At 43.8% G+C, this 18,505-nt stretch overlaps 1 protein-coding gene across 6 annotated transcripts in view; it reads left to right on the forward strand.

Moving 5' to 3' along the window:
• The window catches only part of Glipr1 (GLI pathogenesis related 1), a 28,968-nt gene that overhangs the window by 1,577 nt on the left and 8,886 nt on the right, over positions 1-18,505 (forward strand). For 4 of the 6 annotated variants that reach the window (XM_040754889.1, XM_040754894.1, XM_040754891.1 and 1 more), the window contains exons 2-5: positions 232-403; positions 1,417-1,497; positions 11,253-11,642; positions 14,429-14,668. In XM_040754889.1, coding sequence (XP_040610823.1) covers positions 11,469-11,642; positions 14,429-14,668 — 414 coding nt within the window. In that variant the 5' untranslated portion in view covers positions 232-403; positions 1,417-1,497; positions 11,253-11,468. Of the gene's footprint in view, positions 1-231; positions 404-1,416; positions 1,498-10,783; positions 11,643-14,428; positions 14,669-18,505 lie in introns of those variants that run through there. The other 2 variants (XM_040754893.1, XM_040754890.1) reach the window with 2 other exon arrangements.

Here is an 18,505-nt window from a genome sequence, read left to right on the forward strand (position 1 = left end):
AGGAATTCTAGGAGGTACGAAGGAGTGTCAACACAAATATGACTGCTTCGAGGAACTTTGGCTCATGTTGATGAGGAAGGGAAAACACTGTGTAACCCTGTGCTATAGACTCAGCTTTTTAAGGAGCTGATGTCTCTGGACTCTGACTTTAAGTGTTTCTCAGCTCCCTTTGCCTTCAGGCAGGACCGGGCAGAAAGACAGGCCTCCAACTGGGTATTTTCCTTCATTCAGTTCTGAGTTCTGAGCAGATGGCAGGAGCGTAAAGATGAGGAAATGCCTCTGTTGAGAGAAGACCTTGTGGAATGACAGTGCTCTGGGACATTTCAACATTAGCTCCCTTCCCCCAGAAGCCACGGGATTTTCCTCTGGTATTCACAATAAGGCTCTGGTAGCGTTCCTGGAGGTAAGCAGAGGAAAGCATGGGCCCTGCGCTCCCTTGGTTGGGATCCCTGGGGTTGTCTGTTTTAACTATGATTTTCATTATATCCTTGAACAATTGTATGAATGTATATAAATAACATTCCAGTAACTCTCACCCCATCCCCCTTTCCTATCTTCCTCCCTAGAGGTCCCTTCCTCACAGTCAAGACATTTTGTTCTGTTTTGGAACCCTCTAGAATTTATCCAGGGTCTTCCTCTGCCATGAGTTTGGGCTGTGTCCCTCCCCATCCTCCCACCTAAGCCCCAATGTGGTCGAATATTTGTTGTTGTTATTTTTTATTTTATTTTTCACATTCCAATCCCAGTTCCCCCTCCCTCCTCTCCTTCCACTCCCTCCACTCTCCCCCTCCTCCCATCTGCTCCACGGAGAACGGTGGTAAGGGCTCCCTTAGGAAGGTAGAATGTTAGTTTAAGGTGTGTTGCTTTTGTTTATTGTGCATTTCTTTAACTCTGTGAAGCTGTGATTCTTTGCCTGTCTAAAACACCTGATGGCCCTAACAAAGAGCTGAACGGCCAATAGCGAGGCAGGAGCAAGGATGGGCAGGGCTGGCAGGCAGAGAGGATAAATAGGAGGAGAAAAGAGGACAATGGGAGCAGCAAGAGAACCAGGAGAGGAGATGCCAGGAGCAAAGAAAAGTACGCAGAAATAGAAAAAGGAAAAGCCCAGAGGAATAAGGTAGACAGGATAATTTAAGATAAGAAAAGTTGACTAGAAACAAGGCAAGCTAAGGCCAGGAATTCATAAGTAATAATGAGACTTCCTGTGTGATTTATTTGAGAGCTGGGTGGCGGGCTCCCCAAAAGCAAATAGAGTGAAAATCATTTAATGCTACACCCCAGTGTATAAACAACTAAAAACAATGACTGCCCCTCCCTAGAATCCACCAAGTAGCTTATAGTTCATCCTGTGGGGACAGGGCCCTGCATGCCTCTCCCAGTCTGTGACTAACTAACTACAGGCCCAATCTCGTGCAGACTGGTGGAGGTTTAGTCACCCAGGCCACTAGCAACTCCTCAGTTCCCGCTACAGCTTTCTTCCTCTGTGGTTGCTCTCTGGTAAGTGTTCAGTCCCTTTGTTTCCTTTGTCTCTTTCATCCTGAGACCACCAGGCTGCCCCCATCTTTCGTGGCTCCAAAAAGAGCTGCTGGCTTCTCAGTCCGTTCAGTTTCTTCCTTTTTAGGAAGGAGTAGTCACTTCCAGGGCCCTTATGAAAACACAAGCCAGAAGTCTCCCTGTTGGCCTTAAACGAAAATCATTATATTTGGTATTACAGCTAATCCATACTGTAAATAGGGGAAAATCAGTGAATCTCGGTGCAGCTTCCCAGTTCGGGAAATTGGCTCCTTATTTATCCAATTTATTTCTGTTCCAGCAGACCCTGCAGAGTAAGCAAAGCACACCACCGCTGACCCCCAGCTATTACCCTCTTTAAGTTTCTTCCCGCTGTGGGAACAGTATTTTATTCTCTGCCTAGAAGCTCTTTTCCTTCATGGTGGTTGGTTTTGGTTTTGGTTTTTGGTGTTTTGTTTATTAAAGTCCTTTTCCCAGACACTTTTAAATTCTCCCTTCCTCCCTTTGACATGATACATTCTTTCAGAATTCCAGCCAGGACTATATCTTAAAACAGTTGTATAATTCTTTGTTATATATAATTGTTAGGATTTAAGTAAATGTTTGATGGCATCAATTGATACGTTAACATTGAAGTGCCCATTGCATAAGAATTTTAGTACTAAACTTAATATCCTAAAACAACTGGAAATCAATATTTTAAAGCATCTAATAGTTATTAAGTAATGATTCTTCTAAAAGTAGACTATAATTCCAGTTTGAATTATTGCTGTCCCTTCATAAACCCCAACACTGTAAGTGACCTCTGTACTACTGTTTCTGACTCTGTCGTAGAGGGACAGTAATGTCTTGTTTGTCGTTTTTTTACCTCTACCTTTTCTTTAAGCAGATCCTGCGCTATGTTACCCTCCTCTCCATCCTGCCATAAGGAGGCATCACCCTCACCCTCCAAATAGACTAGAAACAGTATTTATTAGAATTACTGTAGCATCTTCCCATGACCCCTTCCTCCAGTGTCTGGTTTCCTGTGTCTCTCCCCCTCCCAGTGTCTCTCTGTCTCTGCACCTCCATCTGTCTCTGCACCTCCTCTGTCTCTTTGTGTATCTCTCTTCCTCCCTCTCTCCCCCTGTCTCTCTGGGGGGGGGGCAGACAATAAGGGGACTCTGTTATCTGGAGAGCAGTTGCGCTGGGCAAAGCAGCCTAAACAGCCTCGCTGAACTCATCCTTTTGAGTTAGAAGAGATGGGGATTTCAATGTTTTTGAAGTTGTGCTGGGTAGCTTTGTCCAGTAGACACAAATTAGAGACGCCTGGGAATAGGCACCTCAATTGAGGAATTGCCGCCTTCAGATTATCCCGTGTGCATGCCTGTAGGGGCATTTTCTTGATGAATGATTGGTGTGGGCGGGGCGGGGGCGGGGGTGGGGGCGGGCCCACCCCCTGGCAGGTGTTCCTGGTTTACACAAGGCAGCTATCCAAGCTAGTAAGCAGCAATTTCTCGTTGGTCTCTGCTTTAGTAGTTGGGGTCTCCAGGTTTTTGCTTTCTCTTTCCTGGGTGATGGAAAGTGAGCTGTGTGATAAAAACAGCCCTTTCTTACCCAAGATGCTCCCTGGCCACGGTGTTATCACAGCAACAGAAAGCCACCTCGGATAGAGGGTCATAACTCAACCAGCACAACAGAGTTAATTTAGATCGGAATGTCCTTATTCCCCTAAATAGTTTTTCTAGAAGTAAAGCATTTTTCCCCACACTGTACAAAGTGTGAACTCTGTTGTCATCTCCCGTTCTGAGAAGTACCATTCTTTCCTTCCAGTGTGCCTGCAGTGAGTCAGGTGACCTTGAAAGGCCAAGGGCAAGGATCCCCGGAGAGCTGCAGATACGGCTGCTGGTGTCATATTACTGCTCTGCTGGTTCTGGATTGCCCTGGCACCCTTCCGACTTCTGCATCGAGGAAAATGACTTGTCATTTAGCCACAGTGGTCCAGTTTCTGTACAACTAACCCTTTTTCTCCCTTTGAAAACAACTTCAAAAGGACAACACTGAAAATGGACCAACCTGTGCTTTGTAGACTGTCTTTTTAGTGTTTCAAGTATGCCCTGAGTTATTTTTTTAACATTCCAACCCTAGTTCCCCCTCCCTCCCCTTCTCCCTCCTCCCCACCTCCCCTCATCCCACCTCCCCCATCTGCTCCTCAGAAGAAATAAGGCCTGCCTTAGGGAGTCACCAAAATCTGGGATACCAAGTTGAAGCATGACCAAGCCCCTCCTCCTGAATCAGGCTGGGCAAGGTATCCCACTATAGGGAATGGGCTCCAAAAGGCCAGTTCGTGTACCCAGGATAAGTCCTGGTCCTTCTGCCAGGGCCTCCCCCAAACAGATCAAGTTCCATAACCTTCATCTACATTCAGAGGGCCTAGTTTGGTCCCATGCAGGTTCCCTATGTGTCAGTCCAGAGCCCATGAGCTACCTCTAGCTCAGGTCAACTGTCTCTGTGGTTTTCCCCCATCATGATCTTCACACACACACACACACACACACACACACACACACACACACACACACACACACACACACACATACACACCATCCACCCCACCCACCCCACCACCACCACCACCCACCCCGCTCATATATTTTCTTGTCCCTCTCTTCAGCTGAACTCTAGGAGCTCAGCCCAGTGCTTGACTGTGGATCACTGAATCTTCTTTCATTAGTTATTGGATGTCAATTCAATGATGGGCATTAGGGTGGTCAGATGATTACAGTGGAAGGCCAGTTCAGGCATCTTCTCCACCATTGCTAGGAATCTTAGCTGGGGTCATCTTTGTGGATTCCTAGGTGTTTTCCAAGCACCAGGTATCTCCCTAACTCCAAAATGGCTCCCTCTATCATCATGTATCTTTCATTGCTTCCCCTCTCAGACCCTTCCCCAACTTGGCCATCTCTATTCTTCATGTCCCCATCTCCAATCCCTTCCCTCCTACCCCCCTCCCAGTTTACCAGGAGATCTTAACTATGTCCTCTTACTAGGGTCCTCCTTTTTACCCAGCTTGCTCTGTAGCAGAGCTTGAAGGTCAGGAAGGGTGATGCCTCCGGAAGTTCCTTTATTGTATGGGATTGTTTTGGCTATCCTGAGTTTTTTGCTTTCTATATGAAGTTGAGTATTTGTTCTTTCGAGATCTGTAAAGAATTGTGTTGGGATTTTGATGGGGATTGCACTGAATCTGTAGATTGTTTTTGTTAAGATTGCCATGTTTACTATGTTGATCCTACCTATCCAAGAGCATAGATCTTCTCATTTTCTGATATTGTCTTCAGTTTCTTTCTTCAAAGACTTATAGTTCTTGTCATGGGGGTATTTCACTTGTTTAGAGTTTCCCCAAGATATTCTATGTTGTTTGTAACTGTTATAAAGGGTCATGCTTCTCTGATTTCTCTCTTAACCTTTTTATCATTTGTACATAGGATAGATACTAATTTTTTTTGAGTTAATCTTGTATTCAGCTACACTACTGAAGAAGTTTATCAGCTGTAGAAGTTCCCCGGTAGAATTTTTGGGGTCACTTATGTATACTATCATATCATCTGAAAATAGTGGACATTTGACTTCTACCTTTCAAATTTGTATCTCCTTGATCTCCTTTTGTTGAGAACCTGGCAATGTAGCTGATGAGGCGTAAGTCTCCCCAGTAGATACACTGGAGGTGCTTGAACCTCCAGTGTTCATGTGAAACCATATTTCAGCTTCAAAGCATTCGTATAGGCGTGAGAAAGAAACATAAATACGAGCCCTTTTTAAATACCTAAAACATACCAGTGCTATGGACGGTTTAATATGTTTTTGCAACAATTATAGCTGCGTTTGAGAGTTTAGGTGTGCATGCTAATCACTCTCAGCATTATCACAGTTTGAAAAAGAAATGTCTTCATGAGCTCACACATTGGGATGTGATAGCCAATTGATAGGTTTCTGGGAAACATTAGTTAATAAGAAATTATTGGGGTATGAAATGTAGGGAGAAGGCCCAGCTGGAGGAAGGAAGCCATTAGAGACATCCTGGGAAAGATGCATTTTGTCCGCTGATGCCTGTTCCTTGTTCTCTGCTTCCCAGGATCATGGGGTATGCAGCACTGTCCTCTGTACAGTATTCGAATGTGCCACCCTACCCTGGCCTGAAAACAACCATGCACTAAAACCCTGAATTAAAATCTCCCCTTCTTAGAGATGTCTTCCTGTGAATCCTGTCACAACAATGAAAAACCTGGCTGATACAATGACCTTCAAATTCATTTTTTTAAAAAAGACATTGTTGTGTGTTGGAGTGAGCACAGTTGATCCTGGCACTTGTAATGTTTGGGAGCTCTTTTTTTTTTAAGATAACATCACAAATCAAAGGGCAAATTTGGAAATTCTAGGTCAGATCCATCTTTAGAAAAACTGTACCCCAAGATCAGCAAAAGTCAGGAAGTGATAAACTAAAATCTAATATGTAAAAGGAGGAAAGGGGAGGTACTGGGTATTGACAAGACCCCTTGACTAAACTGGTCAGGACAAGCTAAGCACTGTTTTTATGGCAGTCTGGAGAGTGAGTCATCTCTCCTGTCTTGATAATCTGAACTTCCTGTCTTGATAATCTGAACTTCCTGTCTTGGCATCAGCAGTGTTAACTCAGACTTAACAGAAATCTTCAGTCCTCCACTTTGTAACTATAATTCCTCAAGTATCCTTGTTATATTTGGAACTGAGATTTCTTTTCTTATAGTAGTTTCGGAACAAAATGTATTCTGGCCTCTTTCGTTATTATCTCACTCTATTGTTATCTTACAATATGAAAAGCCAGACATATATGTAAGTATCTTTATTGTCTATTGAGATAAATCATCCTGATACAGACATGCTGATGGTAATATACATCAGTATATGTTCTAAAGATAACTTCACATGATTCTCTCTATAGAAAGATTTCCACAGCATTATTCATGAAAAAAATTAAAGAATAATTTTCATATGTATGTATATATAAGAGTATGCAAAATATGATGCATTCATTCATAGAAAATATAGCTCATGAAGTATTTATGAAGAGTTGTAATAACCAATAGTATTCTTAGGAGACTATGATTATGGAAAACTGATACAAAATACATAAAATTATGGGGCGTTGGTGGCCCACGCCTTTAATCCCAGTACTCGGGAGGCAGAGGCAGGCAGATCTCTGTGAGTTCGAGGCTGGGCTGGTCTACAGAGCGAGTTCCAGGACAGTCTCCAAAGCAACACAGAGAAACCCTGTCTCAAAAAAGCAAAAAAAAATTTTTAAGTGTAGATTATATTTTATTTAAGCACACAGGTATGTGTGTTCAAATGTGCATACACATGACTGAAAGAATAGCAGTATGTTAGAAATCTTGCTGGTATGGTGGTAGCTCATAACTTTAATCCCAGTACTGGGGAGGCAGAGGCAGTTGGAACTCTGTGAGTTCAAGACCAGCCTGATCTGTCTAGTAAGTTCCAGGACAACCAGGGCTATAAACTAGAGAGACCATGTCTCAAAACAAAAAATGGAAGCCAGGTGTGGTAGTTCATGCCTGTAATCTCAAGAAAGGCCCTGCATCAAACAGGAAAACCCCGGAGCCAGAATTCCTGGTATAAAGATGAGCTACCCAACTTGAATGGTACTTATTGAAGGAAAATAGGCAACTAACAGAATGACCTGAGAGCTGAAGAAACAGCCTCTAGGGCAGTGGTTCTCTGCCTTCCCAATGGAGCTGCCATCAGCTCCTCGTGCCGTGACCCCCAAACCATACAATTATTTTTATTGCTACTTCATAACTGATTTTGCTACTGTTATGAATCATAATGCAAACATGTTTCTGATTGGTTTTAGGCGACCCCTGTGAAAGGGTCATCTGACCCAGCTGGGGTTGAGAACCAGTGTGATGGAGGCTTTTGCCACCTAGGTGTTTCCAGAATCTAATTCCAGAGGGAAGAGTATAGTGGCTCCTATGTGATTTCTCCTCCACCCTCTCAGGCAGTGACAGTCATACAGTCATACAGGGGGCACTAATATCTTTTTATGTGTGTACAGGTTTATCATGCTGTGTCTCTGTGTTGATTTGCTTATGACTCTCCAAAACTGTGTGTGTTTTCTTACTACAAAAGGCAATCTATCTCCACTGTAAAAAATAAAAATACAGAAAATCAGAAACAGAATTTGCTAAAATGCCACTGTGCCAAAGACTGGAGGCAAGAGTGAAGTTCCCCCCTGCACACCACCCCCACAGATGAGCTCAGGGTGTTCATTTCCGCTGTTCTGTGGTAAACCACAGCAGGGCTTAAAGCTGCAAAATGCAATGTGACTGGGGAAGGTGAGGGTGGGCTCTGAGGACTTAAATTGCTCTGCGTACTAACAGAAAATGGCCTCTGGTGGCACTTTCCTTTCTGAAGATTAGTTCTGGACTAATTGATCATTTCGGTATTGTGCCAGCTAGGGTTTTATCAACTTGACACAAACTGGGGTCACCTGGGAAGAGAACCCTAGGTAAAGAATTGCATCCATAACACTGGCCTATTGGCAAGTCCATGGGGCATGTATTCGATTCATAATTGACATAGGAGGGTGGAGACCACTGTGGGCAGTGCCACCCCTAGGCAGCTAGTCCTGGGAACTGTAAGAAAGTAAGCTGAAAAAAACATTAAATAGCATTTTTCCTTGTCTCTGCTTCAGTTCCTGCTCCCCCCCGCCCCGCCCCGTTGGAACTTGAGTTCCCGCCCCTACTTCTCTCACTAATTGGGTGTAGTATGAAAGTTCATAGACTTCTAAGAACTTAGAGAGCACCCCCTACTTCCTTCTCCCTCCTCCCACCCTCCTTCACCAAGCATGTGTGTGTGTGTGTGTGTGTGTGTGTGAGTCACAATCCTACCTTTGAAATCTACGTAAAGCCCCTTTCCTCCCCCAAGTTCTTCTGCCCCACGTTTAATTCCAGCAACAGAAACGAAGCTAGATACAAATTTCAAGACGATAATAAGACTGTAATGTTCACTCTTGGGAGCTGCATGTATGCACCGCGGATGCTCGAGCTACCGCTAAATTTGCTCACTTGGTGGCTTACGTTTCTTGTTCTGTATTCAAAACCCAGACAGGGTAACTAACAGACCCAGAGGGTGGAAAGCAGGTTCAGGCCTGCCTACAAGGAAGAACCTCCTCACTGGTGATTATTACCAAAGTGATCCAAACGTTGATTATGAACCTCAGTCAAAAAATACCTAGTCTTTATTGGTATATTAGAATGGAATGCTAGCAGAAACAGCATTCTAGATGAAATCTGAGATGATATCTGAGTGTCTCGCAAGGCCATTTGCTTATGTAACAACAGCAAGTGTAAGGATTCAGGCATTATGCTGGCCTGCCCCTGTCACCTGGCAGAACGCACTCAGTCAGTATGCTGGTCAGCCCAGGGTTGCATGACTACTCTTCTGCAGGCTCCGCCCACTTAAGAGCTCTTTCATTCTCTCCTCTTGGCTCTCGCCGTTTCTTTCCCGCTCTCTTTGCTGCAGTTCCCCTGGGGCAGACAGGGCTTTTCCTGTCTCCCTCTTCTCTTCTGTCCTCTTTCTGTCTCTCTGTCTGTCCCTGTGTCTCCTTACCTCTTTTCTCTTTCCTTCCTCCTTCTCTCCCCTTTCTAATAAAACTTCTCACTTCCGCTCTGTTTGTCTGGTGTGTTTGTCCTTCCATGTCAATCATCCTCACCTGCCATGGAATCCACCAAGGTTCCTTACGATTGACTCTAACAGCAATGCTGCCATAAATTTCCTATCTTTTATTTAATACTCACCGGCCTGAGTCTAGGCTCAGGAAAAGAAACAACCAAAAAAACCTTGCTGCTAGATCAGTGGTTCTCAACCTGTGAGTCTCACCCCACATTGGCAAACCTCTATCTCCAAAAATATTTACCTTATATGACTCATGACGGTAGCAAAATGACAATTCTGGTGTGGCAACCAAAAAATGTTAGGGTTGAGGGGTCACCACAACATGAGGAACTGTATTAAAGGGTGGCAGCATTAGAGGGTTGTTATCTCTATCCTCTCCTGCTGAGCCCCACTGTTCGGGTCAGCTGGCTGTGTGGTAATTGCTCTTCCCCTGGTCTCGTAGCAACTTTCATGGTTACACCCTTGGTTGCTTTTAGCTTTACATCATTAACCCTATACACACAGCAGGAGTTTTGTGTATTGAATTAAGGTCTGTTTGACCTTTCCAAACCTCTGCAGTCCAAGAGACAGAAATATCTTCCATCAGTCTCTCTAAATAGGTTTCTAAGAACTTAAAGAGTACACTAAGTTGTTCAAGGTCTCACACCTAGTCACAAACAGAAATGAAACAAAAACATCCCACCTCTTTCTTCTCCCCCTCCCTCCCTCCCCCCTCCCTGCCTCCCTCCCTCCCCCTCCTTCCCCAAGCATGCCTGTGTGTACATTTCACAATTCCACCTGTCATGATGCTAACCAAATACAGCAGTCCTCTCTTACTCATGGCTTTTACTTTCTTGAACTTCAGTCACTAATGGTCAACCACCGTCTGAAAATATTGCATAGAAAATTCTGGAATCACAAGTTTTAAGCTGTGCGTTACTTCTGAGGAATATCATGAAATTTTGCACCACTGTAAATTATTCTGGACTGAAAGTCATCCCACCTTTGTCCAGTGCATACATACTGTTGTTTTGGTCATCAGTCACTGGTCACTTAATAACTGTCTTAATAACTTAATGACAGTTTTTTTTGGTAAACTTTTGGGTATTGTTGCCCATGTCCTAGAAATGTTTTTTACTTAATAATGGCCCCACTGCATACAGTAGTGATTCTGGCAAGTTTCTCAGTAAATACCCTTAATTAGGCATTTATTGGTTGATTATTAGCATAATCTCTTACCTGCATAAGTTGTAACTTCAGCTTTACCACGATGTCTGTGTCGGAGTTGTCTGTACAGAGCACTCATTCAGACACCTTCTGATAAAGCAGGGATCATCGCACAAAGGATGCCAACAGAAAGGTTTTACAAAACCATTTGCAAGTCTCTTTGATGGAGACTTGTGATGGTAATCACGGCTGTCAAATTGACTACATCTGGAATCAACAAAAGCCAGATGGCTGGGCACTCCCGGGAGGGATTTTTGTAATCAGATCATTTGGAGCAGGATAACCCACTCTAAATGGAGCCACGCCTTCTGTGGCAGCCCACATTAACAAAGGGACCTGGAAGAAATATTGCTTTCTGTCTGCTTGTCTGCCCTCCTGGCAGATAAGGTCTTTCACTTCCTGTTGCTGTGGTGTTGCTTCAGGATTCCTCTTCAGGAATACTTCAAGAGCTCCAACTCCAGACTCCCTCAGAGACTGAACAGCCACCAGATTCTCAGCCTTACTGGCACGAGACAGCCATTGTGGGACCCCTCAGGCCACATCCTCTAAGCCAGTCTAACAACTCTCCTTTTAATACATATTGTCTGTCATTTCTGTTCCTCTAGAGAAGCCTGACTAATGCTGAAGTTATTTCTGAAGACCACAGAAATTCCTTTGGGACTACCTCCCCGCTCAAACTCTGATGCCGCCTTACAAGAATCTGTTTTATAGGTGCTGTGTCACTGAGAAGCACTGACGAGATGGCGTTAAGAACAAAATGAGCTGCACGCCATATATGGAGAAATCCAGTGCGTCAGTTTCATAATGACTTTATGTTCTGCTTTCAGGCTTCGCAAGCTGAAGCCGACTGTTCTTGGGAAAGCTGGCCATGAAGAAACAGTGCTGAAGATTGGTAGCTCAGGGGCAGAACCCTTACCCAGCACAAAGAACCCTGGGTTCAGCCTCCAGCACAGGAAAAAAAAAGTCTGAAAACTGAGAAGACTAAGCGTTCTATCAGAACCCCGGGGCTCTGGGCTCTAGGTCCATCCTCAGGCAGAGAGATCATGCAGGCCATCCTTGCTATGATGGTCTGCATGGCTTCTTCCGTTTCTAGTTCTTCATATACAGCGATGACTTTGCCTGATGTAACCAATGAGGATTTCATCCAAGAATGTGTTCAAACTCACAACCAATATCGGTCAAAAGTGAATCCGACGGCCACGAATATGCTGTACATGGTGAGTTGGTGAGGTGTGCTAGCCGTATTTGTAGCACCTGTCCATCAGAAGCAGCTTGCCTGCGTTAAGCAGGCTGTGAATTCTGGGTAATCCTGAATGGTTGGTTGGTTGCTTGCTTGGTTGGTTGTTTTGCTTGTAAATACTGTGTGCAGTAAACTCAGTGAGTGATCAAAACCCACACCATGGAGCCCTTCCCTGACTCTGTTTTTAGCAACACCACAGGCATAGTTTAGTTCTTTCTGGACACTTCTTTCCCTGGCCTCGAGCAACAGACTTCTCCTTCTTGTCACTTTTTCTCCCCTGTTAATATTTGTGATGTTTCTTTTGGTGTCCTAAGGTTGTTTTTCCTTCATCATCATGCTCTGTATAAAATAATGGTGGTTTCATTATGGTAACTTATTTATATACTCATTCCATTGACCCTGTATCTCTCGCCTCTTCACTTCTGTGTGGTCTTCGTTCTTCTCTAGGCTTCACGTATAAGAGGGATGTGATACTTACCTTTCCAAGTCTGCTCTGTTTTACTTAGTATGATGAATCTCCAATCCACCCATTTTCCTGCTAATGTCATAATTTTGTTTTTGTGATTCAACAATCGCCCACGGTATGTGTATATAAACACATATGTACACATACACATTTCCTTAACCCTTCTTCTATTTGTGAACAATTAGATGTAATCCATAGCTTGCATATTGTGAATAGTGCCACAATAAACATGGATATGCAGCTATCTCTAAAGTGTGCTAATTTTGATTCCTGGAAATATATGCCCAAAAATTTCATAGCTGAATCACATGATAGCCTTACGTTTCTATGTTTTGGAAAACATATATACTGATTTCCATAGCGGCTGAACTAATTTACATTCCTATCAGCAGTGTATTAGGGCTTTTCTCCACTTACGTCTCTGGTACCATTATGTTCTTTGTTAGATACTGGACTGAATAAGGTAAGATGTGCTCTTAATGTACCTTTCTGTCTGCATCCCCTAGTGGCAAAGGATGTTAATCTAAGCTTTTGACGACTGTTTGATTCAGTTGTCCGTTCATTGGTTGTTGGATTTTTCATTCTATTAGTGTTTAACACTTTTCGTTCTTTTTACATTTTGGATATTAATCTGTTGGTGGGTAAGGATCTGGAAAATTATTATCTTCCTTTTACCTTTTTGAAATACAGTCTCACTATTCCTGGCTAGCTTGGAACTTGATATGTAGATGAGGCTGGCCTCAAACTCAGATCTGCCTCACTCTCTGCATCCTACCCTCAGTGTTGTAATTAAAGGCGTGTCCCACCCATCACACCCAGTTTTTCTCCCACTCTTCAGTCTATCACTTCACTCTGGTAATGCCACCACTGTGCCCTTGGTGTTTTGTTTGTTTGTTTTGTTATTGTGTTTTGATTTTTTTGAGATAGGGTTTCTCTGTGTAACCTTGGCTGTCCTGGAACTCGCTTTGTAGACCAGGCTGGTCTACAGAGTTACAAACTCAAGAGATTTGTCTGCCTCTGCCTCCCAAGTGCTGGGATTAATAGCAAGTGCCACCACCACCCGGCTGTGCCCACAGCTTTTGATGCAGTCTTACTTTCATTACCTTTGTCACTTGCTCTTAATTCCTGATCTACTGAAGCCCTATTCAGAAAAGTACTGCCTGTGCCTCATATATTGAAACCTTAGTGGAAGCAATCAGTCAAAAGAGAAAGAGATAAAAGCTGCGAAGAGAAAAAGAGGAAGTGAAATCGAGGCACTGGCTGTGGCAGTTAAGGTCTGCTATTAAAGTTTTGGTAGCACGTCTGACTTGTTCATTCATACACCTCAAGAATCCTGTTCTCATGCTTCCGTGTGAGCATATCCAGTTTCTCCAGCACCATTGGTCTGGTGTCCTCTCCCATTGGTCTCTGCAGACCGCACTTTTGTTTTTGAAGTCCAGACTGACGATTCCTCTAGCGCTGTTATTTTTGTTCAGAAGTCCTTTGGCATATGGAATCTTTTGTGTTTCCGTGCTAATTTTCTGATTTCTTTTTCTAGCTTTAAAAAGAAAGCATTAGCAGAGAAAGGATCTGTAAAGTACTGCTGTTTGAAAATCTCCAAATCCATGAGCACGAACAGCTTCCCCATTCTCTAGGGCAGTGGTTTTCAACCTTCTTAATGCCATGACCCTTTAATACAGCTCCTCATGTTGGGGTGAGCCCCAACCATAAAACTATTTTTGTTGCTATGTAATTTTGCTCCTGTCTTTAATTGCAGTCTAAGTTGCCTGGCTTTCATTGTAGAGGTGTTTCGTCCCCTTGGTAAGGTTTACTCCTACATATTTTATTGTTGGAGGACTATCAGAATGGAACTATTCTGGAGGTTTTTCCTTTTAGCAGCTCATTACGACTTTATACAGAACCTGCCATGTGTTGCATGCCAATCTTTATTTACCCTGCTGCTTTACTGGACTTGTTCACCCCCTAGGGCTTCTGGTTATATATCCATATCACCTGCAGACACGGATGTTTCTGCTTCTCTGCTCCTCATTCTCCCTGACCTGATGACTTCATATTTTGCCAAAGTCAGCATTAGAGACTAGTTAGCATCATAGTCTGTCGCTCCTCCTGGATTCTAGTCATCACACCTCAGTTGCCCCTTGGTCTCCCACTCCAGAAGGAACTGGAACCTGGTGGTAAATTAAGTAGTAAGCCAGTGGTGTCCACAGATCCGAACGAGCAGAGAAATGACATTGTATTGTTACAATTTTGAGGGAGAGATTTTTTTTTTACTTGTATATTGTTTAATTGCGTTTCAGACTTGGGACCCAGAACTAGCCCGCATTGCAAAATCATGGGCAAAAGTTTGTCGGTTTTCACACAACCCACAGCTGAAATCAGGGCTGCACCCAAACTTCACCTCAGTGGGAGAAAATATCTGGACTGGATCTTTAACCCTCTTTTCGGCATCTTCAGCCATCTCAGACTGGTATGATGAAATCAAGAATTATGACTTTACGACTAGGAGATGCTCAAATGTCTGTGGCCATTACACTCAGGTAAATATGCCCCTGAAGTCTCTTGAAATCACTTTTTTTTCCTTGGTATGGTCAAAGTCTTTTTTTTTTTTCTTCCCTTTTTAAAAATTTTAAGTTAGAAACAAGTTTGTTTCACATGTCAATCCCAGCTCACTCTGCCTCCCCTCCTTCCCAACCCCCCTACCAGGCCCCTCAATCCCCTCTATCTCCACTCGGATCTCCAGGGAGGGTGAAGCCCTCCATGGAGGATCTCCAGAGTCTGTCATTTCATGGAGGGCAGGGCCTAGGCGTTCCCTCAAGAGTCCAGGCTGAGACAGCATCCCTCATTGTGGGCTGGGCAGCCAAAGTCCATTTGTATGCCAGGGATCAATACTGATTTACTACCCAAGGCCCCATAGATTACCTAGGCCTCCTCACTGACACTCACATTAAGGGGGTCTGGATTGGTCCCATCTGGGGTTCAAGAGCTCACCCTTGTTCAGGTCAACTGTTTCTGTGGATTAAACCAGCCCTGTCTTATCCCCTTTGCTCATCAGTTCTCCCTTTTGAAATCACCTTTTTAAAGGCGAGAACTGGACTTGGTGTTGAGAAAAATATCTAGTGAGCTAGTATGACTATAAATGTGAGAGGAAAACGTACTTGGAGATATTAGTTATATGGATAAAGTCACATGCAAGAGCCATCAGTAGTAGACACTCATATGAGATACCTACATGTGTTATATTACTTAAAGCCCGTAGTCTATCTAATAAATGAATATGAACTCTCTTCTCACTGGTTAAGTGGCTTAGGGAAACATTGTGAACCCTCCAACTCAATTTGTTGATGTATGGTTGACATAGAGGTGGTAGAACCTCCCTTCTATGTCTGTGGTAAGAACTGGACAGGCATTTCAGCTTAGAAAGATAAAACACCATGCTCACCCACAAAATGGTTATAGAGCGTTAGATTCCCCCCAGACTCAGGAATTTCTGAACTTTCTCCCATGATGAGGTCCTCCTTCTGCAGGGAGGACAGTACATGGTAGTCTACTGAAGAGGTTATGATCATGAATTTGGTCTCATGACTATATGAGTGACAGATATGATTTTGGAAATTAGTTTTATGTCCCAAGTATTGGTCCTCTTTTTCCCCCTAGATGTTAAGGTAGAGTTTACGCATTTAGGTATGTTTCTGCTGTCTCAGGTCTGTATAACATGAACTTAGGTTTACTCTTGTTCTGACTCCTGGGATGAGGGGATACAAGTATGGCTAATAGGTCTGCCATAAAGAGAACCATCTTCTGAGTGCCACATATTTTGTATGCTTAGCTCCTTAAAATTCAACTAAAGGCCTGTTCATATATATGTACACCTTCTATACCTGGTTAATTTATCCTAAAGTCTTTTACTTTACAAATCCCATTTTCAAGAACCAGGTCATATGTCTCTTGCAGTGTGGAACATTGTGTGAGCCCTTGAGCCCTTGGCTGTATAGCTTCTTTGCTCATTTGGCCTGTGTCAGTTGCTCCTAATTATACTAGTTCTGAATTATGTGTGTCTCCCAAAACTTCACACCTGTGTCTCCCAAAATCAGAGGGAGCTAGCCTGAGAGCCAGAAACTATTTCCAACCATATCCTGCCTTCCCTGCCTTGCCCCTGTTTCTCCTTAGTCACACCTCAGAGTATAACCTCTCAGAGTGTGCTGTGGAGAAATCTGTACCAACAACTGTTGGTTGGGAAGTACTTAGCAAAGATTAGGTCTAGTTTTCTTTTTTCTTTCTTTCTTTCTTTCTTTCTTTCTTTCTTTTTTTTTTTTTTTTTTTTTTTTTGGTTTTTCGAGACAGGGTTTCTCTGTGGCTTTGGAGGCTGTCCTGGAACTCACTCTTGTAGACCAGGCTGGCCTTGAACTCACAGAGATCCACCTGCCTCTGCCTCCCAAGTGCTGGGATTAAAGGCGTGTGCCACCAACACCCGGCTTAGGTCTAGTTTTCTAATAATAGTGTTAGAGGAGGATTCTGATACATCTTGGCTACAATTCCCGTTTCATCCTTTAAAGAGATCTTGGTGTGGGTTTCAGAGCAATTCAGTCATTTCAACTTCCTGCTGGAAATTTACCTGAAGTGGGGATTGTAACCTCTACTTACTCTCCTCTTTGTGAAGATCAAGTTGTTTACATATGTTGCCTAATGAAAGCTGGTACAGAGTACGGGGCACAAACTCAGATTATCTCTCTGCATAGTATAGTATTTCTTGACATGCTAATTCAACACTTTACCTTCATGTTCACTGGAGACAGACTAGCAAGTTTTCATTTTTGTTTAAAAGATTCACTGTGGGAAAGTTCCAGTTGGCTCTGAGCTCATATTCCTGCCCTGGCACTTCGTGACACTGGCTTGCTTCTTTGATTAGTAGGTAAATAAACAGGACCAACTCTACACCCCAGGCTGGTCTGAGATTCACTGTGTAGCCCAGGTGGGCCTTGAACTCACAGTGAGCTTCCTGTTTCAGCTTCCCCAGTGCTGGGATTACAGGTGTGAGGTACCATATCCACTTAAATGCAACCTTGAAAACTGTTAGAGTTGAGATTGGCAAAGTCTCCTAAAGGCCTGAAGCCCTGCTGGGAAGCGGTGAAAGCTTTGCTTAGGTGTGGTCCCCACAAAGGAAGATAAGTCATGGGGGTGTTCACTTGAAATCAATACTGGGACTCGGCCCTCTTCTTTCTTTCCCGGACATCACAAGGTGTGACTAGTTTCCATGACCCTCATCACAGACCTAAAGGCATGATGACAACTGACCACATCCTGAGATCATGAGCTAGAACACACTGAGATCATGACTTGGAACATACTGTGTCTACGGCCTAGAACATGCCTTCCCTCTGATATTCGACCTCAGTGACTAACAGTTAATGCACCAACGGAAGCATACTATGCATGCTAAGCATTATTTTCATATTTCTGAAGAAGTACAGGAGATCCAAAAGATAAAAGGAATTTGAAAACACCATGAAACAAAGTGCTGAAAAACTAAGAGATTAAACCAAATGCTAAGTGAGCTAAGCTGATAGGTAGGAATGGTGACACGGGACTCCTGGCGTGTGGAGGGAGCACCTGGAGGGAGGTATAAGAACACCAGTGTTTGTCACTTTGCAAGTCTGACCTGGGCACAGAATTCTGCACCTTAGAGCATCCCAGATCAAGTCAGTCACAACTAAAATGAGTAAAATTGAAAATTTCAAAATAAAAGTGATTGGAAAGTAAAAAGTACAAGGGTCACACCGGCCAAACAATGTTTAATGTCTCAACAGGGAAGCCCAAGGCACCTTGCTGCCTGTCTAGACTGGAGCTCCCTGGTAGAACTCTTGGCTTCAGATACTTAGAAAGCTGTTCCTCAGGGAGCACTCCTTTTCAGTCATGGAGGAGGGACTGTCTCTTGCCAAAGGAGGGAAGTGCTCCTTGTCTCTGAAATTCTAGGAACAGCCTTCCTAGATTCTTCCTAGCTCCCCAAGCAAGAGGAAGTCAGTCTGCCAAGGGCTGGTCCTCCTACCCACGTGACTGCATCCCTTAGGCGATTTCAGACTCCATCCCGCCTGCTCTCTTCCCCCCCCCCCCCCCCACTCACCCCTGGGGGAGTGATAGTTTGATTTTCTAGAGTTGCATGCTTTTTTTTTCCTACAGCCAGACTGGATACTGTTGTGGTTCTGTGAATGTATCTTCTCCACCCTGGGCTCACACAGGACTCTGCTCCAGGGTTAAAGACTGTAGGCCCCAGCTCAACTCCACTTCCTGACAGAATGGCCCTATTCCGAGTATTAGAACCACTGATAGTCACCAGAGCTCTATGCAACGGTTCCATGATTGCCTCTGTCTGCATTTGG

This window comes from Mesocricetus auratus, unplaced genomic scaffold (assembly GCF_017639785.1).
Source record: "Mesocricetus auratus isolate SY011 unplaced genomic scaffold, BCM_Maur_2.0 Super-Scaffold_100011, whole genome shotgun sequence".
Lineage (NCBI taxonomy): Eukaryota > Metazoa > Chordata > Mammalia > Rodentia > Cricetidae > Mesocricetus > Mesocricetus auratus.